This window comes from Sebastes fasciatus, chromosome 18 (assembly GCF_043250625.1).
Source record: "Sebastes fasciatus isolate fSebFas1 chromosome 18, fSebFas1.pri, whole genome shotgun sequence".
In the NCBI taxonomy this organism is placed as follows: domain Eukaryota; kingdom Metazoa; phylum Chordata; class Actinopteri; order Perciformes; family Sebastidae; genus Sebastes; species Sebastes fasciatus.
In genome coordinates, this window is record NC_133812.1 from 26,176,075 (window position 1) to 26,197,477 (window position 21,403).

The 21,403-nt window shown below is 42.0% G+C and overlaps 2 protein-coding genes across 3 annotated transcripts; one reads left to right on the forward strand and one right to left on the reverse strand.

Moving 5' to 3' along the window:
* Positions 1-874: 874 nt before the first annotated feature.
* LOC141756452 (zinc finger protein 106-like) lies at positions 875-16,352 on the reverse strand. 2 transcript variants are annotated; one of them, XM_074616152.1, is made up of 21 exons: positions 16,226-16,352; positions 14,511-14,644; positions 14,358-14,419; positions 13,544-13,747; positions 12,191-13,456; positions 11,309-11,690; positions 11,115-11,175; positions 8,605-8,759; positions 8,452-8,512; positions 7,587-8,379; positions 7,450-7,493; positions 7,209-7,357; positions 6,746-6,880; positions 6,399-6,515; positions 5,922-6,113; positions 5,559-5,621; positions 4,859-4,978; positions 4,159-4,230; positions 3,968-4,039; positions 3,618-3,764; positions 875-2,841 (listed from the first exon to the last, which is right to left on the reverse strand). In XM_074616152.1, exons 2-21 carry the CDS (start codon positions 14,640-14,642, stop codon positions 2,785-2,787), a joined length of 4,284 nt encoding a protein of 1,427 aa, XP_074472253.1. In that variant the 5' UTR covers positions 14,643-14,644; positions 16,226-16,352; the 3' UTR covers positions 875-2,784. The 2 variants fall into 2 exon arrangements, with proteins under 2 accessions (XP_074472253.1, XP_074472251.1); XM_074616150.1 differs by having other exon boundaries at positions 7,450-7,496.
* Positions 16,353-18,131: 1,779 nt separating this feature from the next.
* On the forward strand, positions 18,132-20,684 carry churc1 (churchill domain containing 1). The gene is made up of 4 exons (XM_074615239.1): positions 18,132-18,288; positions 18,435-18,570; positions 20,140-20,210; positions 20,317-20,684. The coding sequence occupies exons 1-4, from the start codon at positions 18,250-18,252 to the stop codon at positions 20,407-20,409; spliced, it is 339 nt and encodes a 112-aa protein (XP_074471340.1). The 5' UTR covers positions 18,132-18,249; the 3' UTR covers positions 20,410-20,684.
* Positions 20,685-21,403: the final 719 nt, after the last annotated feature.

The following is a 21,403-nucleotide window of genomic DNA, read 5'->3' on the forward strand; positions in this document are numbered from 1 at the left end:
CACCGTTGACTTCCGGCAACACATGAGATCTCAGAACGAGACATCTTCTCCTTCTTCTTCTTCTTCTTCTTCTTCTTTTTTTTCCTGCAGACTAGGGACGGTTTAGTGCATTGCTGTTTTCTCTCTGGGACCTACAGTACATCTTGCAATTCGGGACTCTTTCCATAATGTCAGACACTTAATAATAACAATCAGAGCCTGTCATCAAACATATTTAAAAGCATTTTTAGTGGACGTAAATGGTTACAGCTTGCCCCAATAGCACCGTATTGCAGCCTGTGTTGTCCTTATTAGTCAGTTGGACACACAAACATGAGAAATAGGGTCCTGGTTGCTGCTATAGTTCCTAAGTTGTGAAGAATATTTGGTTAGTAATGCAAAGCTAGAAGGATCATGTCGTGTCCACAGGGGCGTTTTTTATGGCGAGGGATCGCCTCGCTTCCCAGCATTGGACGCTTGATGGGCTGGCACTAGACACTAAAGGCACTCGGCACCTGATTGGATGAACGCTTTCCCTTGTTGGGATGCTGCTCCCAGCTTTAAAACTGCAAACAACATGGCGGCTTGTTTAGAAACTTTCTTCTCTTGTATCATAAAAATAGTTCACGAAATGTATTTTTGAAAACATTTTATGCAAGAAATAAGTTGCAAATAAGTTGCTGACTCTGTCTTTATTTTGGATCGACACCGCTTAGTTTAAAAGATTCTCTAGTTTCCTGATTTGCATAAAGACCTCAACTTTATGCAAATGAAGAGCGGACAACGTGACGCCCCGTCTCTTGAATTGCGCCGCCACGCAACCTGATTGCATTGCACGGCTGCTTCCATAAATGAATGGGAAGCGTGGAAAGGATGGAGAGGTGGACACTGTAGATGATATTTGTACTTTTATTGCTGTACACATACAGTAGGTATTAAACACAAATCAAATACACACTGTACAGTATAACATACAAAAACGAAGGCGTGACTTTAAAACAGCATTTCCTCTCTGGACCGTTCGGTCTGACAACTTTCAATACGACTCCTTCCATTTGCCCAAAACACAAATGTGTGTCATATAAAGTGATATACTGTAGGGAACGAGCACATTGCCTGGAATAACTCTCTGGGAAATGAATAGATGGTTTATATATGTCATGATGTATGATCAAACCTCTCAGTCATTTTAAAGATATCAAGTGTGAAAGGATTAATTAAGGATTCATTGTCTTGTATGTCAGGAACAATAAATAATACAATATAACAGCATGTTAAGCCTGTTCATCGTCTACGTACGCTGGTCCCCTCCACACCGAAGTGACGACAATCTCAGGACTTAAGTTTTGAAAAACTTTAGGAAAGGATTTGAAAATCCTCGTGACAATCCTCAGAGCCCTGACCCTTCCTAAAACTACAAGAACGAGGTGTGAGGTTGTGACATCAAAGTGTGTGGAGTACGAGGCTCTTTAACTTCAGCTTAACTGATGCCACGGCTGTCGGGTCGGTTGCATCACAGCAGCTCAGTTATGGGTTCTTGCATAACTGAAGTGTAATTGTGGCAGAAATTTCCCAAAATGTTGCATATTGAAATCCTTCAAATACATGTGCATTTTGTGGATGATATCCATCTGAGAAAATGCATCATTTGAACAGACTTTGGGTGAGTAAGACCTGTTGTATACAGTCAGAATTGTGATCTAACTTATGAGTGAAAATGAAAATATCTAATTGATGAGAACATCGTCAACCCTGCCTTTAAGGTCTGAGGTTGTGGGGAAAAAAAGGCATCACAGACACTTAATAAATGATCTTAGTAGTAAGTGAATCCTCTTTAAATAACAGTCTGTTTACAGGTCTTGGGGAGTGCGACTGTATATGTGAATAAAGTTGTTTAGTGGCTCCAGAGAGCTGCATGGAATCCGATAAAGTGCCTCAAGTGATGTCAGCTGTGGAGGTGTGGAGTTAGAAAGAAGTGAGCTTACCAGACCTCTGTAGCTCGCTCTTCATCTCTGCTCGAGGTTACATTAGCCAGCACTAGCAAACACACCCGAATCACACGGTTCGAGGTGCATTGTGGGTATTGTAGGCTCCAGGTTTTTAACAAGGAAGACAAGAATGGAATAAAGACAATCATCTCTGGTTCTGCTGCATCGATTTTGATCCTTTTTTTTGGTGGAATACTCCTTTAAGGTAACTCCTGTGAGCGTGCAGACAGACGGAGTCACAAACCGGGTGTTGATATGTGATGTATTCTGTTCAGGTTCAGACACTGTGGAGTTTCTGCTTCGCTGTTCATCAACAGATTCAGACAATATTAAAAGTTCACAACTACAAGCTGCTTTGCAAAAGCTCCTCGGAGGTGTTTTATGCCAGTGCTGCATAGCTGTAGAAATGTTCTGAATAATCTGCTTCACATATACTAATGACACATATCTGAAGAGGCTCACTGTACGATATATATTTACGGTGAACAAATCCACGTCATGAGTTCACAGTGACAACAAAAAACTTCCAAAAAAATAGAGTAATTACTGATAACTCCAGATAAGTGATGAAGTAAATACCTGACAATAGTTATTTTAACAGCAGGGTTGATTGTTAGAGAGTGAACGTCTCAATAATACGGTCACACAACGGCTTCAGGGATCAATAACAAGGGGTCCGTCTAACATACAACTGTGCACAAGACCAAAGAGATGTGATCAACACCTCAGAAGCTAGAAAATAACAGGAAAAAAGAATTATAAAACCAAAAATCCTGAAAAGAACAACCTTATCTGCTGCATCGCTTCACCGCCGCCGTCAAGGCTGCACTTTACTGTCGTTCTCCACGTGGCTCTGCATGTGTTCAGGCAGCGTCTGCAGGAAAAATACACAAAGACAAGACTGAGGAACTGTTCTCATCCTGAAAGCTGCACATATTATTATATATATATTAGTGCTTTCAATCAATTAAAATAGTTAATCGCAATTAATCACAAATTAATCACACATTTTTTATCTGTTCAGAATGTACCTTAAAGGGAGATTTGTCAAGTATTTAATCCTCTTATCAACATGGGAGTGAGCAAATATGCTGCTTTATGCAAATGTATGTATATATGTATTATTGGAAATCAATTAACGACACAAAACTATGACAGATATTGTCCAGAAACCCTCACAGGTACTGCATTTAGCATAAAACAATATGCTCAAATCATAACATGGCAAACTGCAGCCCAACAGGCAACAACAGCTGTCAGTGTGTCAGTGTGCTGACTTGACTATGACTTGCCCCAAACTGCATGTGATTATCATAAAGTGGGCATGTCTGTAAAGGGGAGACTCGTGGGTACCCATAGAACCCATTTACATTCACATATCTGGAGGTCAGAGGTCAAGGGACCCCTTTGAAAATGACCATGACAGTTTTTCCTCGCCAAAATTTAGCATAAGTCTGGAGAGTTATTTAACTTCCTTCTTGACAAGCTAGTATGACATAGTTGGTACCGATGGATTCATCAGGTTTTCTGGTTTCTTATGATACCAGTATCTTCTCTCTAGCTTTAAAACTGATTTATGATTTAACAACAAAACACCTGGGAAGAAAAGTGGAAGTTGTGTATGGTGTGAAGACGGCGTCGCTTCATTACCTGCTGAACTGACTGCTGTGTGCCAAAGAAAGTGCTGCAGCTTCTCCAGCGACATTTGACCGCTTGCAGGTTGGGGTTGCTGTGATCTCTGACGAGGTGCTGCAGAAGATGCTCCGCCATGCCGAAGATCATAGCGCAACTCTGCCACTGAATGAGAGGGCGAAGGTCACGAGGACGCACATTGATATGAATCAGAAAATATAACAAATCGTGTTAACATTTAATATCTTCAAGAAGAAGAATGTTGGATATTTTTCTGTGTGAAGGTACTGATTATATTGATCTAAATCATATATATATAATATATCCCTTTATGATTCCCTCTGTGTATAAAGACGTAGAGTCGTTACCCAGCAGCGGTAGTTCTTCATCAAGTTGAGCTTCACAGCTTGAACGCTGCCATCATAACAGCCTGTATAGACCTGGGTGGGACAAACAACGGTAAGTACATAGCTCAACAATATCCATCCAGCTTTTTCCAAAATAAATCTTTGTCATGCAAGTTTAAAAATGATGGCCGGGCCAGTTTTAGTCCACGTACCACACTCTTATGTACGGCCATGCACATCACCATGTCACTGTGACCCCCGTACACCTGCAGGCGGTCATGGGACTGGAAAGACACAAATAGATATAGATATAGATGATTCACCTGATGCACAAGATTTAGTTGTAATATATTCCACAAGATATCTTCAAGAAGTCTAATTTAAAGGTTCCCTATACCATATCTTTTTTAAGACACATAAAGGCTTCAAAATGCACGTTAAAATCTCTCCAGCTTGTGTTAACCACAGACTTTATTTCAGCCATCTAACTAAAAACACGTTGACTTCCAGACGAAGAAACAGGAAGTGCTAAAATGCTGACTCATTTCTGTGTTTTAGGACTCATTCCTTTAAGATCTCTTTTCAAATGGTGGCCTGATTGTACCTCACTTCTAACGCTGCACATGGAAACTGAGAAGTCAATTAGTAATTAGTAAAGGAAAATAAATTAGTTTCAAGTATTCTACAATGGATGGTCAAGTAATATGAACTGAATGAAAGTGATTGACATGCTAATATTTGATTTTTTTTTTTGATTTGAGGTCTTAAATTGAGAAAATTCAAAGCCTTCTCTTTCTTATTTTATCAACATTTATACACAAACCGCTAATTCAGAAATCAGTGTCAAACGGCCGGCAGGTTTCGACTTCTGGAACAACACATTATTGTAAGATTGCGTCATAAATACTGTACCTGTAGCTCATAAACTCGGACCAGTTTATCCAGACAGGCCGTCACCATCACTTTCCCCAAGATGACGATCGATGTGACGGCGTGATCGTGACCCTTATAGATACGAACCAGCTCACCCGTCTGCAAATAAAGACGGACGTGACAGTGAACGTAGTTGAAACAGACCCAGGCAGACACTCGGCATAAATTAACATTTACATATTACAAGATTATGAATCCAAATAATCTCAACCTTTTAACTGTTATGTTGGTAACTAAACCTAACTAACCTCAGAAACTAAATCTGTGGTCAAATTTCAAGACACAAGCGCAGGCGCTCTTCTGAGAAACGCTCAGCTGGGAGAGCAATTTGGAGGCGCAGCGTTTTTTCAGCTGGGGCGCTTTAGTTGCGTCTGGTTGCTATGATACGGAATATCCGCGGAAGTAATCATGTCGGCACACGGTAGAGAGCTTACTCAGGATGAAGGGAAGGCTGAAGCAAGTAGGGAGAGGGGACAGAGCTGCCGGTCTATGTGGGCGTGGAAACATCTCGGCGCGTACGATCTTTCAATTGAGATACCGATACAGATTCTGATCAAATGTATTATCCCATACGACCCCTGATAGATTTGTGATGTTAAAAGGCATCACAACAAACTGCCGGTGCCTGTCCATCGATACTCATAGATCATTTAAACTCCTGTGAATCTTTAACACTTACGTGGATGTTGTGGGCGTGAACAGACGTGTCACTGGAGCCGCTGAAGACCAGGTCGTTCACCACCTGGAAACAACAAAGGAAATATGATTCAGTACACCTGATATACCAGTAATAATCTATTTGATGATCTACACGTCAGCTACAAGTAACAGAAGAACTGACCTTTTTAAACCAAACTACAGTCAAAATACAGCAATTTATAGCAGCATTTAAAAGGAACAAAGTATTTCCAGCTTTAAGAAGATGTAAATGTGATGTTCAGTCACTTTTGAGAAGCATCTGCAAGTGTCAACATCTGAATTTACTATTATTTTGCCTCCTTATCTGGACAAAAATCCGTTTTCAGTGGGTTTATGTCCTCACCTTCATGCAGAGTACAGTTTTGGTGTGACCCTCCAGCGTGCGCAGCAGCAGGCCGTTCTTGGCGTCTCGTACGCTGATGCTGCTGTCGTAGGAGCCGACCAGCAGCACTCGGCGGGCGCCCTCCTGCGCCGTACCCAGACAGCTCACGCCTCGCGGGCCGTGGCACTCGAACACATCCAAGTTCTTCAGAGTCTGACGGAGAGAGAGAGAGAGATCAGGATGAGGATGAAGAAAAATATGAGAGAGAGAGGTAGAGTTAACGGGGATACTGACGGTTTTAAGGACCTGTCTGAACATTAATCTGGCAGACAAAGTTAAAAATAAGACCGATGCTCGGAACAACGCTGCTAAATCATTTACAGATATGGAGATTTTCTTTAGCCTGGTCATTCAAATACCCAGTTTCGATGATTGTCTTACTCAAGTTACAGCATAGGAGTGTTTCTTAATGTCCAGTTTTACAGTAATCTCACTCACCTTTAAGTCGTGGCTCGCCACTGATCCGTTGCCGAGTCCGGCGTACAAGATGTTCCAGGCAACGTGCAAACACAACACTCTGTCTGACACAGAGATCTGAGACAGACACTTCGTGGTCTAGAGGAAAAAGAAATTAAAACAAACTAGAAGATAGGAGGCAGTGGGAGTGTAATTTAAACCATCAGCAATTCAACAAGTAAACTATAACTTCTGGGTATCACACTGAAACTCTAACTGCGTCAGTAAAGCTGCTCTTTCTTGAACAAAAACCTGGATGTGTAATAACATCAACAGCTGAACTATTCCCCGTCTAATGAGGGTTGAAAAGGAGTCCAGATGTTTAGTACCTTTATGCTGTAACAGCGGATGGTCTGGTCGCTGGAGCCGGTGTAGAGGAGCGCCGGCATGTTGGGGAGGGACGAAACCCGCAGACAGTTGACTTTGTTTGTGTGACCCTCAAACACCGCTTGGCACTCCCTCGTCTGGATACACAGACAAAATATACAGCTTATTATCTCACAGATTATAATTTAATGGATCAGTGTTCTTGGTATGTCAAAATAATTATAAAATGTTTGTATAATAAATTCAAGATAAATGTTGAAAACTGATTAGTTATTTTGTCATGGTGTAAAAAGCAGAAAATGAACAGTCTGCATGAAGCAGAGGGATTGTTTTGGTTTGATTATATTTGCTTATTGTCTGAAGGATACAGTGAACACATGAATATAAACATGAACATGCCCTGCGGTTGGCTTGTCAATATTGCGGTTATTGCGACAGCCCTATTTTAGATGGCGATCAGCATACCGTCAGACTGTAGGCCCGCGCTGTGTTGTCCCCTGAACACGTGTACAACCGGCCCTCGTGAATATGGAGGCCGTGGACGGGGCCCGTGTGATTCGCGAAATCTCCAACGGACGGCTCCTCGTCCTCGAGCTCGACCACTTCAACACACTCTGAAAAAACAACACACAGTGATTACGGTGATTATCTTTGCATCTAAACATGTCCCGTGGCACTTAATGCCAGCAGGAGAGACGACACTCACCTGGAGCAACACTGGCGTCTTTCACTGGCACAACAGGCTGAACTCTTCTGAGAGGTCAAGAGAGAAAAGTCAGTCACATTTCACACGTACACAAGTAAAGTAACGTGTTCAGGATTCGACACCAGACGTGATCTCACCTCTCAGCATCATTCTTCTGAAACGTCTGTGTGCTCGAAGAATTAAACTCCACGCTGACGGACTTCTGAGGAGGCTCTTGGTGGACTGGAACATCTGGCGCTTCCTCATTGTCCGATTCCTCGATGTCGATGACCACCAGGTTGGAGGGCTCCATCATTTTGACGGAGGCGTCGCTCTCGTTCCCTCCGTCGTCGTCGTCTGGAGCTACAGCAGCAGCAGCGACTGGCTTCTCTGCTGCTGCTGGCTCTTTTTCTTTAACTTCTTCTATGCAGCGATTCCCTCCCTCCTCTTCCTCAGAATCACTGTCAACCGACTGTGCTTCTTCTCTCGCTAACATCACTGTCTGCTGCCTGGCAGACGATTCAGGGACATCATTAGTATCTGGTGAAGTAGGGTGCTCTGTTTTGAGTTGTTTGACGGCGGTAACAGCAGCTGTAGGAGCAGCTAAGTGTGGTGACGGAAGCAGCAGTGAAGGGAGCAAATCAGAAGGAAACAAGGGCGCAGGCTGGTTCACGGGAACCTGCTGAAGTGTATCAGAGTTACAGGAGACCGTTTTGGCAAACTGACCGGCCTGTCCAGCTGTGGATGGTTGGAAGATTTCTTGCTTTACTGGCATGGTTGGTGGCAGGGCAAGGGGGCTGATGGAGGATGCTGGGATAGTGGGAGATGATTGCTGGCTAGAGGAGGAGGAGCAGGAGGAGGGGAAGGCAATAGAGGAAGGAAGGGGATAGAGTCTGGGCTGCACGGTAGCAGCTGATGAGGTGGAGGGTCTCTCTGCTCCGACGTATCCTCCTGAAAGAAGGAAAGAGGTAAACGTCTTGTTGCGTATGAAGCCGTTTAAAGAAAAGGGTAAATCTGCTGTACCTTGCATCCCTTGCAGGATTTCAATGCGCTGCGCTCTCAGACTGTTGACCTCAGTAGTAAACTATAACAGCAGGAAGAACAATGTAATAATGTGACATCTTAAGGAAACGGTTATAAAAGGATGTGTGTGTGTGTCTTCATTAGTGGAGGTACCTGCTGTCTCAGTAGCAGCAGTCTTTGGACTTCTGTGTAGGCAGCCTGCAGGGCGTTGCGGACCTGGACCAGAGACTTGTCCAAATCCTGCAGCGAGTGGCTGAGCTCGTCCTCCCTCAGAGACACGGCCAGCAGCTGGTCCATCGGGCCCTGGTCTGAAAACAAGAGAAAAAAACACACTGAGATTTGACTTCTTTTTTTTTTGATCCGACGACCTGACAGAACGTCATCCATCTAAATAAATCTGTGGTTCAGAGTCAGTGCAGCAGTTTAACCAAAAGCATCCCCTCACCAGCCCGTGCATTGATCACATGCACGGACCAATAGTCTGTGGCTTGGCGCATGGTCTTCACATGATCAGAGAGTGCTGTTATTCCAATCACCTTCTGCGCAGATCGCAAGGCCTCATTTTCCTCCAACTCAGCTCAGCATCAGTGTTGCACCTTTCTGGACTCGTTTCTATTTATTATTGATATGTTCTTTCCTGTGCGTCCATGAGAAAGTGAGTATTTGTTATAGTTGTCTATTGTTTAGTAACTGCATCGTTATAATAATTCTAAAGTCACCTGTATCATGTTATAATGCTCATACTCGTTTGTCTATAAGAGTTTGAATGATAAGTTGTGTGTTTCTGTGTCAACATCATTTAAGTTAGAACAGCGCAGTGAACGGGCATATGCGGCCGTCATTAAGGGACCGTCGCACAATTACTCATATCACCCTCTGTGTGCACTCTGCTCATTGTACTGCCTGAGAGCCTGAGTCTGCTATTTGTTGACGCTCCCTTAAAGTTCAGAAGGCTGCGTTCTCTTCCTTTTATTCCTGTTTAGCTTGCATTGTATTTCATACAATACTGTTTGTTTATTATTACTTCATGTTACTAATACCTGCTCATGTTTTCTATTTTATTTCTGTATTTAGTAAACACTATCCACACTATCCACACTATCCACACTATCCTCACTATCCACACTATCCTCACTATCCTCACTATCCTCACTATCCACACTATCCACACTATCCTCACTATCCACACTATCCACACTATCCACACTATCCACACTATCCACACTATCCTCACTATCCTCACTATCCACACTATCCTCACTATCCTCACTATCCACACTATCCTCACTATCCTCACTATCCACACTATCCTCACTATCCACACTATCCACACTATCCTCACTATCCACACTATCCACACTATCCTCACTATCCTCACTATCCACACTATCCTCACTATCCTCACTATCCACACTATCCTCACTATCCTCACTATCCACACTATCCACACTATCCTCACTATCCACACTATCCTCACTATCCTCACTATCCTCACTATCCACACTATCCTCACTATCCTCACTATCCTCACTATCCACACTATCCACACTATCCACACTATCCTCACTATCCTCACTATCCTCACTATCCTCACTATCCTCACTATCCTCACTATCCACACTATCCACACTATCCTCACTATCCTCACTATCCACACTATCCTCACTATCCTCACTATCCACACTATCCACACTATCCTCACTATCCACACTATCCTCACTATCCTCACTATCCTCACTATCCTCACTATCCTCACTATCCTCACTATCCACACTATCCTCACTATCCACACTATCCTCACTATCCTCACTATCCACACTATCCTCACTATCCACACTATCCTCACTATCCTCACTATCCACACTATCCTCACTATCCTCACTATCCACACTATCCACACTATCCTCACTATCCTCACTATCCTCACTATCCTCTCTATCCACACTATCCTCACTATCCTCACTATCCTCACTATCCACACTATCCTCACTATCCTCACTATCCTCTCTATCCTCACTATCCACACTATCCACACTATCCTCACTATCCTCACTATCCTCACTATCCTCACTATCCACACTATTCACACTATTCACACTATTCATAAAAGGATTTAAAAACCATCTTCAATCAATAAATGAGTGGTATCTCAAAGAGAGTGTGTGTGACCTGGACTAATTGATACATCGTCATCATATTCATGTTCTTACCGGACAACCTGTGGAGATTGTAAATGACATTCATAGAACCATCATCTAAGGGTTCATTCACTCAGCATCACTAAGGTCACAAGTTTGGTATCCATTACACCAACGCCTATTTTACACCCCCTCTTAGTCAATTAGTCGACTAATTGGTCGTTTTGGTCTCAGTCGACTAAGATTCGTCTGAATGACTTATTTCCCAACAAACTCCTGAGCTCATCTCTGGTTGGTAAACACCAGATTTAAAGTGGTGATTTTATGTGAGTCTTTGTGGAGAAACTCAGTTTCACAGATCTGTCGATTAAATCAACTAATCGATTAGTGTTAGCAGAGTAAGAATTTCTTTGGTCGAGGACGACAGCCCTAAAAATGATAAAGTCTGAAAAATGTTTAACTGTATGTTTAAATTACACATTACGGAACTTGGAAAAATAAAGCACTCAAAATATCAGAAATTACCTTTGTTTGACTTTGTTTTCTTCTTTTTTCCACCTGGCTCCTGATCAGAAACGCCGTCATACTGTAACAACACACCATAATTAAATTAAAATAATAAAAAATGTATCAATTAAGTTGGTTGCAATCTGCAACCACACCACTAGATGCCGGCAAATCCTACACACTGTCCCTTAACAACACTGTATACTACTCACCACGTTGTGTTTCCTCTTGCTGGTGCTGCTGTCGCCTCTTGAATCCCCGTTCTCATCCTCCAAGCGTGGCTCCACCTTCACAGAGACGGCGTCGAGCGGCTGACTGCTGCAGCCTTCCTGCGCTGCACCGGGCGGCTCCGAAGGCGGCTCTGAAGGCTCCTGCGTCTGAGAACTTGACTGTGTTTCTGTGCGAGAGTCATCATGTGTTGTGTTCTGAGGCGGAGGAGGAGGAGGAAGTCCGGTGCAATGTGCACCTGAAGGACGTTCTGGGACCGACTCCCAGTGGAAGCCTTCTGACAGAGTCTGGCTGTTGTCTATTGTCCAAGCTTGTGCTGAGCTGCTTTCTTTGTCAGACCGGCGGTTCGCCAGGTCAATCCCAAACCTGTTACCACACAGAATTAAAACAACAGATAAAAAAACTTGTGTTTGGCAAACAAAACAGATACACCTCTTTTATGATACCTGGTTCGGCTGAGCTGTGTGTTAAAACACTGCCTTTAAAAACTTCATAAAATGCTGTGGTGGTCTTATCCAAAGTCGGCCTGGTCCTATCCTGACTAAAACCTTTGTACAATCTATGTGCTTTGTGTTATTTATATCTGCTTTGTAGTCAACAAGTTGCTGAATGATTGGTGTTATCCGCTGTCTAATCTAGAAAAAAATTTTAAGCGAGGATAAAAATTTATATGTTTCCTTTGGTTCATCACAGTTTACTCATGAATTCTCTGAGGTCTTACCTATCCATAGAGACCAGGATCATGCATATAGACCTGGTAGTTGTGGAGCTATTCTTGATTTATTTTGGGTATGTCTGTCTAGATGAACCACACCTTCCAGCACCCTAAAGAGGCTTAAGAGGTTAAAAGACAAGAGGAGGTTTACCTGGGCAAGCCTCTGGCCCTCCCCTGCTTCTTCCTCTTGTTCTCCTCATATATCTCCCTCCAGCTGGTCCGACTCTTGGCTCCTGATAAGCTGAACAGTTTATTCAGGGTTGGTTTAAGCGCAGCCTCTTTCCCCCCCTGAACTGTGGCTGATTTGTGGGCGATTCGAACCTTGGGGGCGGCGTTCACGTTGGGCTCGGAGGGTGCGGTCGAACATCTGCTGAGGGAGGACTGGATGTCGCGGGGAGGTATTCTCTCCCCGCTGTTTGATGGTCCATTTGAGTCACTTGCCAACGTTGAGCTCTTCTCACATTGCGGAGTCATAACTTGTGTCATTTTGAATGTTCTCTGCTTTGGTTTAGGAGGAGCTATACCGGAGGGACCGACACCAGAGGGGGATGCAGGAGCAGAGCTGTTGACCTGCGAGGATTGCACAGATGTAGCTGCAGCAGCCTCCTTGGCGTAGTTTCTTAAGGAGCCACTTGCCGGCTTCTCTTTCTCAGCTCCAGCTTGTCGCGCGGCGGTACGATCGGCTTTACGGACGCCCACCTCGCTGCTCTGCTTCCGGGCTTCGCGGTCAGCTCTACACGGCTCCCTCACGCCCAACGCTCTTCTGATTTGTCGCAGCATCGCGCTGACGTCGACGTCCCGTATGGGAACTGCGTTGGCGGCGGATCCGTTCGCTGGAGCGGGTTGAGCTGAACCTTCTTGTCCCGAAGATTCCGCACTCTCATTCTGGCCTTGATCGAAGATGATGGCTCCGTTGTGAGGAAGGTGATCACTGGTGAATTCTCCGTCGTACTGCTTGTTGTAATAGTCATTTTGGCAGACGGCAGGCCGTGCGGTTCGTTTTGGCTTGTTAGCGGCGCCTCCTTGGGTGCTGTACGTTCTTCTAACTGTTTGGGAGCCCTCAATTTTGACAGTAACGTCGTACGTCAGCTGCTGAGCAGACTGTGTGAACTGGTCTCGGACAGAAGGGTAACGAGCGGCTGGATCTCCTGGCAAACACGCCAATCTTCCACTTTGATTCTGCAGGGTTGATTGAAGAGGCCTCTGCAGACTGAACACTTTATTCTCTTTGTTTTGAACAACAGCATTGTTTATTCCTTGCTGGTAGGTCTCCTGTTGCAGTGTCCTCCTCATGTTCACTTGTTTCACCACTGTGGACACCACCGGGAGGTTTCTGCTGCCTCCCTGTCGCATATCTGCACGCTGCTGACCAGCTGCCTGCTTCAGTTTCTTTCTTCTCTTTCTCACTGCTTTCTTCCTGCAATGGAAATTAAAAAAAGTTATACAAACATGTGACCTCACAGAGAGAATAAAATGCAATCAGATAAACAGGTGAAAATATTACTCCTCTTTTTTCAGTGTCTTGTTTCTCTCCCTGATCCGATCCATGGTGTCTGTGCTCAGAGTCTTACACAGAGCGAGGGGCTTTATCTTTCTATTCATCAGGATCTTCAGCTTGACTTTGTGTTGAGCGGTAGAGATGTGCTGAGCATACTCATCTAATCCCATGGAGGAGGCCTTACACGCCTGACATTCATGGAATGAATCCCTGTGAATGGAAGAACATAAACAACATTTCACTCATAAAAAGTGATTAAAGGTCCCATATCGTGCTCATTTTCAGGTTCATACTTGTATTTTGTGTTTCTACTAGAACATGTTTACAGAATGCAATGTTAAAAAAAACTTTATTTTCCTCATGCTGTCTGCTTGAATATGCCTGTATTTACCCTCTGTCTGAAACGCTCTGTTTTAGCGCATTTTGACGGAATTGCAACGGAATTACAACAGAATTGCGTTGCCTGGCAACAGCTTGGGTCCATGTTTACTTCCTGTCAGCTGATGACATTCACATACACTGCAACCAGTAAATAAACTGGGACACATTTAGAATGTTTACGTTTAAAACTGTGTAAAGGGTCTAAATATTGTATATTTGTGACATCACAAATGGACAGAAATCCTGACAGCTTGTTTCAAATGCAGAGTTTCTGAATACGGGCTGTGTGTATTTCCCTGTGGAATGAGTGTTTCGATACTTTCACAGTATTTATATAGAACTTAAGCCTGCTTTATAATAAAAGAAACATGAAAATCTCACTTATTTTATAATATGGGAAATCAGGTAGACATTTGTATATCTGACAGATATCACTCACTTGCCCAGCACTGTCTCCAGCTCTCTGTGGTGCAGCATACCATGCACATGCTCTTGAGCTTCCTGTAGTTTAAGAGACATAATGTCAAGATTATAGATTATTAGGGGGAAAAACATACTAGCAAACACTGCTACTCATGTAAATGTCACTTACATGTTTTAAATAAGACTTGCGACACAAATCACAGTAAACTTTTTTGGCCTTCTGGGAGAGTTTTGCGTTGTTGTTCTTCTTCTTCACAGGGGTCTTACCCACCTTATCCTGCGGGGTTTGAACCTTTGCCATTTCTGAGAACATATAACAGCACATATGTGAAATAATTAGCTTTGTATTAGCATTAAATATGTGGTAAATAAAGCTCAACTGCAGCGTCTCACTAGCATCACAGAAGACAGCCTACAGCCTACAGCCTATAGGTTATACACTGTTGGTGGCAGGGTGTGAAATTAACCTTTTCCTTCTCCTGCCACTGTGGCAGGTCATTCAACATTTCTACCGGCCACTCATTTTTTTTGTCTGCCACTTCTGAAATCTAAGTAGAACGCTTTAAAATAGTCAACACTGAGTCAGTCAGTGGTACCAGACCGTAGAATTATGGAATATATCATGAAACATTAATCCATGACTATATTTGGTAACACTTCATTTTACAGGTCTGCAAATTTCATGCTAATTAGGTGATAATTAGCAAGTTACCTATTTGAAATCTCTTTGGAATTACTGCCAAATTACCCCAATATTTACCTCAATTTATTGAAAATTACTTCATTAGTAGGTCTATTAGAGGTCACCAGAAGCAGTCGTAAGAAGATTGGTGATGCGGCCTTTGTCAACTACGCCCCAAAATTATGGAACGCACTACCCATAAATATTAGGGAAGCAAACACGCTAGACATTTTCAAAAGACATCTTAAAACCTATCTTTTTACCAGAGCATTTTCTCTGTAACTTGCACTACGAATTTTATCCTGCACTATTTATATTTGACTATTTCTACTGTTCTAAAATGTTTTATTACTTTTATCATTGTTGACTCCATGCACTGCTCTTGCTGCTTGTTTTATATTGATTTTATGTAAAGCACTTTGAACTGCAACTCCTGTATGAAATGTGCTATATAAATAAAGTCTTACTTCATTATCAACATTATTTAATAATTATATACTAAAATAGCATCTAATGGTTAAAATAGGGAAATTATCTGCTAATTATTATCTATTTATCAGCAGACATGGAAATAAAGCATATCAATTAACTTTGTATTCTTTTCCTAGAAATGTATTAAATTAATTACCAGCTATTTGAGAAGTAGTATTATAGTAAATAATGTTTATAATAAAGTAATATAAATACATTATGAGGTAATTATTTGGGGTAATTTGGCAGTAATTCCAAAGAAATTTAAAATACTTGCTAATTATCACCTAATTACCATGAAATTTTCAGACCTGTAAGATGAAGTGTTATAATATATTTCATTTATATTGCTTTTTAAAAATGATATGTCTTAATATAAAGAAAGCCTGTCTCCATGGTGACAGGTGACCTGATGCTTTCACCTGGCAGGTGATCATTTCATCCCTGGTTGGTGGTATAACCTTATATCAGCATTAAGGTGGATTGTGGACAGTTAATAACAACAATAACAGAACAAACAATAACAGAACAAGCAGAGTGTAATAACTCATAACAGCAGCTAAACGTGGTAGTTTAGTGAAAACTCGCCTCGTTAACGTCTAAATGTGACTAAATATAAACCGTTACAACACTCAGGAGATGTCGGGAGAAGTTAACGACATGTTAGGTTCATTATTAACGCGTTATACTGCACAAATATGAAGTTTAAATAGTAAATAAATCATAATTACCAGAAACATTTCACATGGAAACACAACTCTACTGCAGCTCGGCCGCCATGTTTGGTTACGTAATGATGACGCTGACCAATCAGCGGCGGGAGATGAGACCGGAAGTTTTGGTAGTGGGCGGTTGGTGGGGTTGCCAGGTTGCGCTGGTTTCCGCCTAATTGGGCTACTTTTGATTTAATTGGGCTGGGATAAATAGAGATGGGCTAATAGATTACATTTAGGCTGCTTTTGATTTAATTGGGCTGGGATAAATAGAGATGGGCTAATAGATTACATTTAGGCTGCTTTTGTGAAAACAAATCTGACCCCAGAATACATAATGGATCTCTTAACACCCTATACGCCTGTATGTGGTCTGAGATCATCTGATCAGCCACTTCTTGCTGTTCCCAGCTCCAATTTTGTGACAAGAGGTCAGAATCAGAATCAGAATCAGAAAGGTGTTTATTGCCAGGTGTAAGAGGTATACACGAGGAATTTTCTTTGGCTTTGTTGGTGCGAGACAAATAGTATAATAACAAAGAAATAGATAAAATGTTAGAATAAAATAAGAATAAAAATGTACAATTTACAAAATAAGCTATAAAAACAAACATGATATAAACAGATAGTGCAAATATTGTAGTAGTGTGTGTGTGAGGGGGAGACAGTCACAAGGGGGCGGATGGGCTGTTGGAGAGCCCCACTGCCATGGGGAAAAAACTGTTTTTGTGGCGTGAGGTTTTGGTCCTGATGGACCTTAACCTCCTGCCAGATGGTAAAGTCTGAAATAGATGGTGTCCAGGATGGGAGGGGTCAGCCACAATCTTCCCTGCCCTCCTTAAGGTCCTGGAGGTGTACAGCTCCTGGAGGGAGGGAAGGTTGCAGCCGATCGCCCTCTCTGCAGCACGGATGACCCGCTGCAGCCTGGCCTTGTCCTTGGCAGTGGCAGCGGCGAACCAGACGGTGATGGAGGAGGTGAGGATGGACTCGATGATGGCCGAGTAAAAGTGCACCATCATGGTCTGTGGCAGGTTGAATTTCTTCAGCTGCCTCAGGAAGTACATCCTCTCAGGCTTTTGCTGTCAGGGCTTCCAAACTCTGGAGTGCACTTCCTATAATATACCATCATCTAACTCTGTATCCACTTTTAAAAAACCTTTGAAAACATTTTTTTTAGGATAGCATTCCTATAAGTAGATAGACTGCACATATTACATTTATTTATTGCAGATACTAAATTTATTTATTGACTGTTCACACTATGTTCACCCATTCACTCTGTATCTTTAATATCTCTATTATTGTTTTTATAATTTTTGTATACCTTTACCTCTCCTGTGTTTCACTCTGTTTGCTGATGTTGCTGCTTTGACACCTTAATTTCCCTTAAAGGTTCATCTTATCTTATCTTATCTGATAAATATATATATGTATACATCCGTTTCTGGACGCATGTGTACATTTATACACATTAATGTGTATACACACTGTATATTTGTTTTATCAACTTGTCATACCATTTTACCACTTTTATTATTATTGATATGTTCTGTGATGTTCTGTTTTAGCAGTATTTTTTAATTCTATTTTATTCTAACGTTTTTATCTATTTTGTTATTATACTGTTTGACTTGCACCAACATAACCAAAGCAAATTCCTAGTGTAAATCTCTTACACCCGGCAATAAACACAATTCTGATTCTGATTCCATATATTTTACTTTATTTATCTGATTTTATTGTCTTGTGAAGCACATCTGTTTTGAGAAGTGCTATATAAATAAATTTATTGTTATTATTATTATTTTAATACTTAGCGGGGTTTTGAAAATATTGTTAAAACAAAATCATTTGGTCTGTTTTTTATTGAAAAGGTTTTAAGTTATGATTATGCTGGAAACTGGCAATCAGATCTGGCAACCCTCAGTCACATGTTTTGTGTAGCCGCAGGGAGAAGCGTTCAGTCAAAACAAGAGCAGAGCAGCAGACTGAGAGCTCTTTACGGTGTTTAACGACAACTGACTGAATATTATCGAGTTAAAATGTGTAACGGTTGTGTGCAGAAAGAATACCCGGACAGGGTGAGTTACCTAACTAGATCTAACGTTAACTTATAAACGTTATAGTGCATTTATAGAGACAGTTAGCTTACCTGTACATGAATGTGAAGTTAAAGGTTAAACTAACATGTTAATAACTCTGTAATGTGCTGGTTCTTGGTTCTCAGGGTAACACCTGTCTGGAGAACGGATCCTACCTGATGAACTACCAGAGCTGTGCCAGCTGCCATCAGAGAGACTTCGTGCTGATCAGCAATAAAACCACCGAGGAGGAGGATGGAGAGGAGATAGTCACCTATGACCGTTAGTCACCTCTATACCAACCTCAGGATCATCATTATGTTATTATGATTATGATGTTTATGCACTTCTGGGGCTGTTTTTCAGGTTTGATCCAGGTCCCTTAGTTCAATCTGAGGTACATCTTAAAGCTGCAGTAGGCAGGATATAGTTTTTGGCATCATTGGACACAAATTCCATAATAACCTTTCAGCATATTGTAATTCAAGTGTTCTGAGAGAAAACTAGACTTCTGCTCCTCCTCATGGCTCTGTTATCAGGATTTTAAAACATCTGGCCCGTGACGGGAGACTTTGACCAATCACAGGTCATTTCATTGAGAGAGCGTTCCTATTGGCTGTGCTCCGGTCATGTGACCAGAACTTGGCGTTCCTTCACCAGATTTCTAATTTTACAGCTAAACCGTGCACCACAAGATGATTCTGAAAACATTTGAGGAGAGAAATAGGCATTAACATAATATTGATTCATATTTGATCAGCGCTGCCTAGTTTGACCGTTTGGTCGGAGTTCAGAGTGATTGACAGCCGGCTCTCATGGACAGCAGCTGGACAGCAGACCTCAGATCAGCTCTTACTGCTTGTTTTCCTCCGGTATGTGAAATCTTGCAGATGTTGTTAGAAGCACCGGAGGACGCAGAGGCACATGATTTTTTTCAGGATACCTGTCACGATATAGCGACCGTTTTATAAAAATAACTTTTGCTTCAATCTCGTCTACTGAAGCTTTAATTCTGCAGCATGCAGTGATATTTTAGATACTAAGGTGCTTCCAACTATGTTGGCAACAGTTTGGGGAAGATGCTTTTCCTGTTTCAACATGCCCAGGTCCATAAATGTTCTCTCAGTTTTGTGTGGAAGAATCTGGCCGGCCTCCTGCACTTCTTCCACCCCCTGAGGTGGAAGAAGTACTCAGATCTTTTACTTCAGTAAAAGTACTAATACCACAATGTAGAAATACTCTGTTACAAGTAAAAGTCCTGCATTCAAACCTTATCTTAAAGGTCCCATATCGTGCTCATTTTCAGGATCATACTTGTATTTAGTGTTTCTACTAGAACACGTTTACATGCTGTAATGTTCAACAAAAAACTAATACTGTCTGCCTGAACATGCCTGTATTCACCCCTCTGTCTGAAACGCTCTGTTTTAGCGCATTTCGACGGAATAGCGACGAAATTGCAACAGAATTGCGTTGCTAGGCAACAGCTTGGGTCCATGTGTACTTCCTGTCAGCTGATGACATTCACATACACTGCAACCAGGAATAAACTGGGACACATTTAGAATGTTTACGTTTAAATCTGTGTAAAGGGTCTAAATATTGTAGATTTGTGACATCACAAATGGACAGAAATCCTGACAGCTTGTTTCAAAAACTCAGTTTCTGAATACGGGCTGTGTGTATTTCTCTGTGGATTGAGCGTTTCAATACTTTCACAGTATTTATATAGGACTTAAACCTGCTTTATAATATAAAAGCCATGAAAATGTCACTTTTTACAATATGGGACCTTTAAAGCAGCCACAGCATGTTTATAAAGAATCCACTAACATTCATTTCTTCCTCCAGATGTTTGCAAAAATTGTGACCACGTCATCGCCAGGCACGAATACACTTTCTCCGTTGTTGATGAATACCAGGTAAGGTTTCTCTACTCTTCTTTTATTGACCATACCTATTTGTATAATGCTTCTTAGTTGTTGCCGCCGTGTAGTGTTTCAGTGAAGTGTGTTTTGTGTGGTGCAGGAGTACACGATGCTGTGCATGCTGTGTGGAAAGGCAGAGGACTCCATCAGTGTGTTACCAGACGACCCCAGACAGTCTGCTCCTCTCTTCTAGACCTCCAACCTGCAGGTCATGACTCACCTTTTAGATCCGGTGTCACCACCACGGACGTGTTGCTGCCTGCTGGCTTCAGGGGTTCCAACCCCTTTTAATCATCCATTCAACATTTTTATGCACATCTTCAATCAAGTATATTTGAAGTCCTCGGCTGTTTATAAACTTCTGTATGCAGATATCAGTTGAGCAGAACATATCACTTTTTTTATATCAACAAATATTCTGTATGTGAACTGATGATATGAACTGTAAATAAACATGTTTTACTAAGACTTTTATTACCGTCTGCATTTTACTGCTGATGTTGTAAAGCCAGAAGGACAGAAAAAGGGAGTCTACCATGCAGCCAGCACCCCCCCCCATTCAGTCCCCGGCCTGTCAGCAGTCTCTCTTTGCTTACGGGGACATCTGTCTAAGAAAACGGCTGCTTCGACACAATCGGACAAGGGATTGTTCTCGGGGGACATGTTGCAGTCTGAGCTCGTGTGCCTTGAGTTTGACTCGAGTTTGAAAAAACACTTCATCATTTGAGCATGTTTAGTCAAAGTTTAACGGTCTATTTTGACTACAATTGTGTTCTGTACAATACAATGTAGACTGACTGGGAGTGGGAGTGTAAACTAGGCCAAATGACACTATCCAGAAGTTACTCTTCACAATAACTACTGCCTAAACATGTAGAATGACAACTGGTCAACAACTTTAGTAGGTGTATACTTTAGGTTGTGAATCCTCAAAGGCCCAACGATACGATATGTAACATTTTGCGATATGCTGAGTATTGCAATAAGACATATATTGCGATTTATTACCTTTTTTCAACTGAAAATTATGCAGTTTGTCAACATCAGTTTTATCTATTAAGATCCTGTTTTCGTTCCGTTCAGAGTTTTCATTGTGTCTTTCCCCATTTATCTGATCACTGACAGTGCTGCTAAGATTTGGACCGTTTCTTCCGTAGAAACTAGTTAATAAAATCCGTCCAGAGCTG